Source organism: Cyclopterus lumpus, chromosome 6 (assembly GCF_009769545.1).
Source record: "Cyclopterus lumpus isolate fCycLum1 chromosome 6, fCycLum1.pri, whole genome shotgun sequence".
Taxonomy (NCBI): Eukaryota; Metazoa; Chordata; class Actinopteri; order Perciformes; family Cyclopteridae; genus Cyclopterus; species Cyclopterus lumpus.
Genome location: NC_046971.1, coordinates 2,749,233 through 2,759,845, shown reverse-complemented (window position 1 = coordinate 2,759,845; position 10,613 = coordinate 2,749,233). Strand labels below are relative to the sequence as shown.

General features: G+C 43.6%; 1 protein-coding gene across 1 annotated transcript; it reads right to left on the bottom strand.

Annotated features, from left to right (window-relative positions):
- Positions 1-339: 339 nt before the first annotated feature.
- LOC117731865 (E3 ubiquitin-protein ligase TRIM39-like) lies at positions 340-9,028 on the bottom strand. Its single transcript, XM_034534387.1, has 3 exons — positions 8,865-9,028; positions 3,408-3,737; positions 340-2,357 (listed from the first exon to the last, which is right to left on the bottom strand). The coding sequence occupies exon 3, from the start codon at positions 2,346-2,348 to the stop codon at positions 705-707; it is 1,644 nt and encodes a 547-aa protein (XP_034390278.1). The 5' UTR covers positions 2,349-2,357; positions 3,408-3,737; positions 8,865-9,028; the 3' UTR covers positions 340-704.
- Positions 9,029-10,613: the final 1,585 nt, after the last annotated feature.

Sequence of the window (10,613 nt, the reverse complement as noted above, 5' to 3'; positions counted from 1 at the left end):
TTCATCATCATCACATAAAGGAACACTTCATCATTCAGTTTATCATAAACATTCATCATCACATAAAGGAACACTTCATCATTCAGTTTATCATAAACATTCATCATCACATCTGGAGATACGAGGCTGTCAGACAAATGTAGTAAAAAGTACTTCTGATGAAAGTAGAAAGTAGCAGAACATGAAACTACTAAATTAATGTGAAAGCACCTCAGAATTGTAAAGCGAAGTAAAATAAATCCAAACTTGCTGTTTTTATTCTGTTTTATTCATCTTTTATTTATCCCTAAAAACATACAAGACAGAGATTCCTTAATTTCTATGATAAAAATAAAAAAACATTCAGGTAAAAAAAACAACTCAGTATGCAAAACGTATTATTTATACGATGATCAAACAATAAAACACTGCCACCCAGATATTCAAGGAACATGCAAATGCTTCTTATTCGCGAGGACTTCTTTTTTGGTGATTAAACATTATTGAAGGCATGAAACAGTTATCAACTTTATTAATCTACATTAAATAATATCAAACACTGGCTTAAAGGTTGTGTGTTGGAGTAGTAAAAAATCAAAGAAACACATTTACTGAAAATAAACCTTTGATCAGAATATACTAAATCAATAACGTAGGTCACCAATGATATAGATTTGTTATATTCAATATTAGATAATCTCTCCTTATTAAATCCAGTGGTTGTTCTACTCAGTGTGATTGACAGGAGAGATGATCAGAGGAGCAGAGTTTTTACCACCATCATTAAGACATGGACCAAAGAGTGGGAAGAGTTTCTCAGTGAAGCAGCAGCCAGTAAAGGAGTAGATAAGAGCTGCAGCATCAACGTCATAAAAGGAGACTAGACCCTCCTCATAATCCACCAACACCCCCACCTTCTGAGGCCGAGACTTCAGAGAGAGACGGACTGGAGGGTCAGCACGAGCTGAGTACTCATTCTCATTCCTCAACCATATCATCCAGACACCTTTCTGAGGAGTCGGTGTGATGCTTCCCTTCCTGTTGATGGACTCTCTCATCACTCCTAAAGTCCACTTAGTCTTTCCTTCAACCTGAACCTCGTAGTAAAATCTTCCTGAAGAGAAACTCTGCTTTGCTAAGACAATAACACAAGAATCAAATCTCTGTGGATTCTTTGGAAGATTCTTCTGTACATCACCAAGTTTAACTTGTTTTCCATCATCAGACAGGATGAGCTCAGGATGTGCTGAATCAGGATCAAGTGTCAGATCCACTGCAGACTGCTGGATCCTCTTCAGCTCGACCTCAAACAGCTTCTTCATCTGTTTACTGAGCGTCTCCTCCAGCTGGTTCACAGCTCTCATCACAGTCCCCTCATATGAAGGTGGACTGACTCTGACTCCAGCCCAGTTCTTGGTGGGTGGAGCAGCCTTCAGGGTCCTGAGGCTCTGGAGGAGGTGGAGGTGGTCTTCATAGCGTGAGAGCTGCTCCACCTCAGTGCTTCTCTTCTTCAGCTCACAGATTTCCTGTTCCAGCTCTTTGATGAAGCCTTCAGCCTGTTTCTCTGTCTTTCTCTGCTTCTCTTTGATCGTGTCGATGAGCTCAGCCTGGCTTCTCTCAACAGACTCCTTCAGAGCGGTGAAGACCTGAACACCACCTGCTATCTCTCTGTCTGCATCTTCCTCACTGAGCTCCACCGAGTGTTTGATCTCCTGAATCTTCAGTTGTCTCTTCTGGATCATCTGCTGGGTTTTAGCCTCAGTCTTCTCCATCTCGGCCTTCTTTCCTTCATATTCTTCTTCCAGAGAAACAACATCATGGTTCTTGTGGTCTAGAACAGTGCAGAGCATGCAGACACACGTCTGGTCGGTCTTACAGAACAGCTCCAGCAGTTTATTGTGCTTCGTACACATCCTGCCTTCCAGGTTCTCCACGGGGTCGATCAGCTGATGTCTCTTCAGACCTGGTCTTGTCAGATGAGGCTCCAGGTGAGTCTCACAGTAGGACTCCAGACACACCTGGCAGGACTTCAGGGCCTTCAGTTTGGTTCCAGTGCAGCCGTCACAGGGAACTTCTCCTGGTTTGGCAGCTTGTTGCTCTGAGCTGCTGCTGCTGGCTTTCTGTTGAGCTGACTGTCTGAACTGAGCAGCCATCTCAGAGATGAAGGTGTTGACCTGCAGCTCAGGTCTGGTGGAGAAAGACTTCTTACAGTTGGGACAGTGATAGGGGACATTGATGTTCCAGTGTTGAGTGATGCAGGCTTTACAGAAGTTGTGTCCACATGGTATGGTGACTGGATCAGTGAACACATCCAGACAGATGGAGCACAGAAACTGATCCTCAGTCAGCTGACAGCTGGCAGCAGACATGTCTACAGTCTGAGGACAACAAGAGTGGGAAAAACAAACTGTTATTACATAACTTGTTATTATTTGTTTTGTAAAAACAAACTATGATTAGTAGATTATAATAAGTCTTCATGAATTATGTTTTTATATTATATAAAAGTTTCTGCAATAAAGGAGCGCTCAGATATGCAGTTCAACAGGAGGGTTGGGGCAAAATATAAAATGTTGGTATTACTTCCTCATGAGATATGTTATTGATCCACTGGCGGCTATCAATTTGTTAATCAACTGTTATTACAGAACTTTTAATGATTTATTTAATAAAATCATTACATAAATATTCTTTTTCCCTTTTTTTAGGGGTATTTTACAGATAATATAAAATAATAATAAAACATTGATAAACTACTCGGATGTCTTAAGCATTGCAGTTATAACACCCTGGGCCCTCTGGTTCAGAATTCAAATCTGTAAAAATACAATAGAATTTAATTTAAAACACAATGTGACACCTGAATTACTGTCACATCTGATAATAAATAAGATAATATTACTGCTACCCTGCTGTTTATATTGTAATTAAAGTGAAAGTATTTTGAAAGTAGACAAAACATTTAAAATATTGAACATAACCCATTTCTTACAATTTACTGTGATATATTAAGCAGTATTTAATTTAATTATTTGTTTTATTGAAGTTTCTGATGGAGCAGAGATGAATAAAAATCCCTCCATCTGTACAAAGACCTTTAGAGTCAGTGAGTCAGCTCAACATTCAGTCTGAGTGGAACTTCCTGTCTGAGTGGAGCTGAGGTTTGGAGCTCAAACAGGAAACAGGTCTGTGAATTAGCTGAAGCTAATGCTAGCTGTGATTGTATCCTGTGTAACCTTTAACTAGCCAGAGTTCAGTCCCTGTGGTTTGGTTTCTACCTGTTGGTTTGATCTACAATGACACATTTATATGGATTCATATTCTTTATATGATAAAACTAGACGTAAAACAATCAGATTCTAGTTTGAACTCAACGTGGACCAAATATTTAGTGAGTGTATTTAGTCTTTGTAGAAGAGTGGACTCACCAGTGTTTGTCAGAGATTCTGTTGTGTTGTTGTTGTTGTTGTTGTTGAGAAAAAGCTGCTGGATTAAGTTGAATGTTTCTTTAGAGAGAAACAGAGAGACTTGTCTCGACTGCAGCTCTGCTGTCTCAGACTCACTTTACTGTCACTTCAGGAAAAGTGACTCTACAGCTCCTCCTTCAGTGTTGATCCTCCTTCTGTGTTGATCCTCCTTCAGTGTTGATCCTCCTTCAGTGTTGATCCTCCTTCAGTGTTGATCCTCCTTCAGTGTTGATCCTCCTTCTGTGGGCCGTCACCAACAGGGAGCGGTGGAGGAAGTAATGAGAACCTGAACTGAAGGAAAAGTACTAGTATCAAATTGTGAAAATATTCCACTAACTAGTAAAAGTCTTCCATTAAAAGCGTACTTTTATATCTGATGTTTCTGATATAACTCCTCTGGTTGTATAGAAGTCTATGCTTCATGTGCTAAAGCTGTATTCTCTCTACTGACCACCAGGGGGCGACTCCTCTGGTTGTATAGAAGTCTATGCTTCATGTGTTAAAGCTGCATTCTCTCTCCTGACCACCAGGGGGCGACTCCTCTGGTTGTATAGAAGTCTATGCTTCATGTGCTAAAGCTGTATTCTCTCTACTGACCACCAGGGGGCGACTCCTCTGGTTGTATAGAAGTCTATGCTTCATGTGCTAAAGCTGTATTCTCTCTACTGACCACCAGGGGGCGACTCCTCTGGTTGTATAGAAGTCTATGCTTCATGTGTTAAAGCTGCATTCTCTCTCCTGACCACCAGGGGGCGACTCCTCTGGTTGTATAGAAGTCTATGCTTCATGTGTTAAAGCTGCATTCTCTCTACTGACCACCAGGGGGTGACTCCTCTGGTTGTATAGAAGTCTATGCTTCATGTGTTAAAGCTGCATTCTCTCTCCTGACCACCAGGGGGCGACTCCTCTGGTTGTATAGAAGTCTATCCTTCATGTGTTAAAGCTGCATTCTCTCTCCTGACCACCAGGGGGCGACTCCTCTGGTTGTATAGAAGTCTATGCTTCATGTGTTAAAGCTGCATTCTCTCTACTGACCACCAGGGGTGACTCCTCTGGTTGTATAGAAGTCTATGCTTCATGTGTTAAAGCTGCATTCTCTCTCCTGACCACCAGGGGGCGACTCCTCTGGTTGTATAGAAGTCTATGCTTCATGTGTTAAAGCTGCATTCTCTCTCCTGACCACCAGGGGGCGACTCCTCTGGTTGTATGGAAGTCTATATAAATGACTCTACTTCTCTTGATGTATTCCCTCAGTAAACATTGTAAACATGAGTTCATGGTCTCAATCTCTAGTTTCAAGTCTTCTTCAATACAGCAGGAAACAAACAAATGTACCCCTGGGGATGAATAAAGTATCTATCTATCTATGATGTTCATTTAGTAAATGATGGTCCATTTTGAGTCAAATAGATCATATAGCAGTCTAAGCTTTAGGGGCGGGCTTACTGTGATTGACAGGTCTCCCAGAGACGTATACATATGACGTCTCTACGTCACTCCACCACATTTCACCGGTTGCAGGAAGCCAAGATGGCGACGTCCACATGGTCAAACTTAAGGCTTCAAAACCACCAACCGTGACGTCACCATGACTACGTCCAGTTATATACAGTCTATGTCCTGGACATGTTTTCAATATCGGCTCTTGTCCTTACACATATATATATATATATTCCTTTTTTTTCATATATATATATATATATATTTGTTGCAGCGTTGTCAAGTTGACTTTCAGCGGCCGGCAGGAGAAGTGGATGTGAGGGGTGATGGAGGAGGCGGCGGCTCGATCCCCGCGGTGCAACGTACCGCCTCATCGCCGCTAATGTCTTGTCACAGTTAATGTTCGACCGCGGTCTGCCATCATTTGGTGGCGGGGTGGAGGTCCTCTTTGGAGACTTCCCACAATCCACTGCTCCAGAAATAGCCACCAAACAATTGAATACAAAACCAAGCTACAGGGCCCCCGTGCCATCGCCCTCCACCGCTTCCTGTTTTGAATCGGTTAACCTTTCTGTTCGGGGGGGGTTGCTGCTCTGCAGATTAGCCGCTGACGCGTTTATCAAGGGATGACAAATGAGCTGTCCTTCCAGATGCCTGATTACTTGACCTTTTATTCCACAGGAGCTGGGCGGTTAAGGGGGAATGGGGGTGTGGGGGTGTGGGGGGATTGGGGGGGTCCCAATGGAGCTAAGTGGTGCCAGTCTCGTATTCGGCAGAAACGCCTGGATGCGACGCCGACGACGAACACGAATTAAGAGAAGAAGTTATTAAGATTGGCCGCCGCTGAGGCGAGGTAATTGAAAATATTCTCACTTTCCCCAGAAACGGGGCGGAGAGCCGAGGCATCAGTTTCTATTTGAGGCGGCGGAGCTGACGAGCGTCGCACATTAAAGCCCGGGGAGGGAACGTGTCCTTTTAGTGGCCTCTGATTCGACATCATTACCCCTGAATGCTTGTTCTTCTTCTTCTTCTTCAGCTCGTTTATGCTTCTGTCGCGCGGCAGATTGTCATTTACTGAGCGTGTGTGTGTGTGTGTTCATCCACTAACATCCTGGGCGAACACGACTCTGATGGATCCCTCAGAAAAGGTCAGAAAGACCCCAGATCTGTGAGGCTGAACCTTTTTAGTGTCATAAGGTTGTTTACAAATCCAAAGAAAGCAAAGCGCTACATTGATAAAAACTTCAAGGTTAAAAGTCACAAGGAGAAGCGGTTCTGAGGTCGGGATCGGGTCGAAAGACGAAAAGATGTGAAGGAGTCCGCTGGCGGAAGGAGGCGGACCTCACACGGTGGATTTTACTTCTATAGTTAATCATCAAAGTATGATTTTATTTATTTTGTATTTATCAGAGTGACGGTTGTTGACTTGCACAAAGAGGTTTTTTTTTACGATCATGGATCATGAAGACCGGACCGCTTTTTTTTAATATATGTAGAGAAGAAAAACCTTCCAAAAAATATGACATTTGACAGAAAGATGTAAGTGAAAATATTAGTTCTACATTTCTTTAAATATTTGACGCATTGACAACAAACAGGTGGTGTTCAAACGCTTCTATATCACACGACCCAGAGTCACTTTTCTCATCTTGAAATAAAACTTGAGCGGGTCGTCTTCACTTTGAGCAGGAGGGGGGGGGGGGGACTTCATCGGGGGCCTCCGGGACCCTCGGAGCCCCGCTCAGATGAGGGGGATCAGCAGGGTGTGAAATGACCGCGGTGATTGCTCCGAGGCCACGAGGCCTCCTGCCCGTTCACAGCCCTGTCAGCGCTCTAATGGAGCCCCCCCCCTCCCCTCCCCCCATCACACTGTTAAAGGTACAGTACCAGGAAAACTAGTGGAAAGTTCATCTGATAAAGTCCAACTAAAATTGAGTTTAAATTAAATATATCTATATTATTTCTTATTAAAAGAAAGAAGAAGAAAAAGCCTCAGAGTGGGCGTGTCTATGTTTTGATTGACAGCAGCTGGCAGGAACGTAGTCTTGAACATTAGTTGACACTGAAACATCTGATTCACAGAGCAGGTATGTCGGCTGTAGCAGATACAAAATCATATTTAATGTAATTTCAGTTGCACTTTAACAAACTTAAACATTGGATTCTTTATGCGTCGTGCTTTCCCTTTAAAAGAGGTCAAACCTTCATTTCTCTGACGGTTCCCAGTTCCAGACGTTCAACGTGTCCTCCGCAGACAGGAAGTGAGGTAAAGTGGGCCAGGTCGGTGTGTGTGTGTGTGTGTGTGTGTGTGGGTGTGTGTGTGTGTGTGTGTGTGTGTGTGTGTGTGTGTGTGTGTGTGTGTGGGTGTGGGGTGTAAATATAGCCCTCCGTCTAATTGCAGCCACGTTGTTTTCATATTGTTGAATCCCAGAATGTATAATTCATCACGCAAATAATCTGGAACAAAACAAACTCTCCTCTGAGCTCCCGAGAGGCTGAGCGTCTAATGAGTTCACTCCATAAAATATTCATACCTCTGCAAAATATACTGTCACTTTCCCAGAAACACACACACACACACACACAATATCCTATTAGATATTATAGCGGGTTGTGGGAGCGTAACTGCCCGTTAATCACTGTCAGGAGGCTAGTTACCCATGATGCCCCGGGTGTGTCATCGTCTTCTGTTTCAGGAGGAAGTGGCTCTGAAGTCGTTATCAATGCAAAATATAATCTCCAAAAAAAAATAAGAAGAATTTTTAAAGGTTTAAGGTGAAATTCACCAGCCGTCCGCCAGTATTCATCGTAAAGGATTATATAATAAAAATAATAAAAAGAAAGCCAGACCTTTACCAGCTGCAACAATTTGCAGATGATGAACGCATTAATGCATCAATATCTATAATACAATGATGTATATATTCACTACTTTATGTATGTGTCATGCTTTATACTTTCAAAGACAGTATAAAGTTCTTGAGAATTTGATCTTTTTTGATCTTTATTTTTTTGCTGAAACAGATCTTCACTAACTAACTTCTTCTCTTAATTCCAACCGAACGGGGCCGGATGTGGACGTATCGCCCCCCTTCCCCCCCCCAAACCCCCCAACCCCCGGCAGCAGGACCGACAGGTGGACCCGGCAGCTTCATCCAATCACGTCCGGTAATGACCTGGGGGGTCGAGAGAGGAGGGGGGGGAGGGGGGGATTCACAGAGCAGGTTTTTCATTTGCTGCAGTGAATTAAGTCCAACGGCCTCTTCAGGAAATCGTCCTCTTTTTAAAATTTTTTTTTTAGGTAATAATCTCCAACGCCGCGTGGCCGCTCAGCGCGTCGAGGGTGACGGAAAGGTCGAGGGACCGGCTTTCACTATCCACGGCCGAGGAGGGTGGAGGTGGAGGAGGTGGAGGAGGTGGGGGGAGGGGGGGTCGGCTGATTTTCATTAAGATGGACTCCGGAGCGCTTGTCTTATTAGCGGGTCGTTAGGCTCTCGGAGGCCGACAGATTGGCTGAACAGGAAGCAGGGGAGCAGGCAGAAGGTAATTGCACTCAGGAGTGACCACGCCGGCGCCCGCTCGTACGCGCTCCTTTGATTGGTTAATTAGCGTGTTGTCAATCATCCCCCCCCCACACACACACACACACACACACACACACACACACACACACACACACCGTCCTCACAGCAGTTAAAAGGTGAGAAAGTGTTTCTAATGGAACCTGAAATCTTCCAGCTCGTTACGGCTGCACCACTACGAGGGTTGTCGGCGCTTTGTGTTCACGCTTCTTTGTCGAGTTTCTCAGAAGAAGAGTAACGCAAGACAAACGAAGAGTGTAGCGCAGTGAACAGGCACCCTCATTAAAACGTTGTTGAAACTGTGTTTACGGTGAACACTTAGTTCAAGGGAACGGTTAGCTTGTTAGCTAAGGATAGTGAGAGACTGTATTGAGTATGTGTAGAAGAGTGGACTCACCAGTGTTTGTCAGAGATTCTGTTGTGTTGTTGTTGTTGTTGTTGTTGTTGAGAAAAAGCTGCTGGATTCAGTTGAATGTTTCTTTAGAGAGAAACAGAGAGACTTGTCTCGACTGCAGCTCTGCTGTCTCAGACTCACTTTACTGTCACTTCAGGAAAAGTGACCTTTAAACTCTACAGCTCCTTCTGTGTTGATCCTCCTTCTGTGTTGATCCTCCTTCTGTGTTGATCCTCCTTCTGTGGCCCGTCGCCAACAGGGAGCGGTGGAGGAAGTAATGAGAACCTGAACTGAAGGAGTACTAAACACCACCACCAGCAAAGATATGTATCATAAAACCACCCTCCAAAAAAGCAATCAATCAAGAGACATTGTTAAATATACCTGATCGCCCTGAACTAAAACAAATGCTTACACACATTATGTTTCATTAACCAAGGTTTACTATGCCCAAAGTGATTCTAGGAGTCCTCCTTGGACTTATATGTGTTGGGTTGATGATAGGAGTTGAGTGGCCCCGTTTTGTTCACAAATTAACAGGGAAACCCACCCCAGACCAGGTGATATTTGCCTCCCCGGGCAAAGCACATGTCACAGTACGAGCAGGCGGAAGTTATACCATATGTAACCTTCTAGACGTGAGAATTAACACAGGAGCCAATAACACAGGACCTAGGGAGGTAGTATGGAGTCGAAACTTTGATAAAGGGAAACTAGAAGTAATGATCATTCAGACATACGCCGATGGTACTGTGACGGTTGCTTCATTAGATGATAGGGTATGGTTTGGACCCACTGACAGGATCAATACTCAGACATACAGGAACAGGAGACAAGTTTACCCCACCAGACAGAAAAGACGGACTATCTGAGGACTGTACAATGTTCACAAACTGTACTGGTGTACGACGCTGACCCACTACACACAAGATGACAAACTGTGTGGAGTCGAAGAGCAGGGCTTATATGATGATGTGGAGATATTTTCATAGATATTTGATATCTCCAGTATACATGTTAAGATTGATACGATTGTAAAAGTGACCTTCGGACTCTCCTATCTCAGTGTTGATGCTCCTTCAGTGGCCCGTCGCCAACAGGGAGCGGTGGAGGAAGTAATGAGAACCTGAACTGAAGGAGTACTAAAACTGTGATACATGTCAAGATTGACAACATTGTATGTAATATTGTAGCAGTTCATGAGAGGTTTATTTTTTTTAATTTAACCTTTATTTAGCCAGGCGAAACAGATTAAGAACAAATTCTTATTTTCAACTGTGGCCTGACAAGAGGCGAAAACCTCTTGAGGGAAAGGAGAGGAAAAATAAATGAATAAATAACAGGATTAAAAAGTGCCAAGGAGTGGAGAAAGCAACATGCTAACAGCCTGAGAAACAGCTGCATTCTTCTTTCAGCAAGTCCGTGATCTTGGCTTTAAAGGCCGACTTGGAGACGTAGGACTGTAGTTGCAAGTATTTCTGTAGTTCATTCCAGGTTGTAGCTGCAGCAACATTAAATGAAGACAAACCAAGTGCAGATACATTTTTAGGGACATCCAACAAAATACCGTTAGCAGAGAGAGTGTTGTAAGCAGGGGATGAGATGTGCAGCAGCTGACACAGGTAGGGCGGAGATAAACCAAGGAGAGTGTTATAGATTAACAAGAACCAGTGAATTTGTCGACGCGTACACAAAGATGGCCAGTTTAGTGATGAATATAGAGTGCAGTGGTGTGTTCTGAAGGGAGCATTT

Bases quoted from the DNA above. Each gene is read 5' to 3' on its own strand.
- LOC117731865 (XM_034534387.1), bottom strand. From the start codon at position 2,348: ATGTCTGCTGCCAGCTGTCAGCTGACTGAGGATCAGTTTCTGTGCTCC.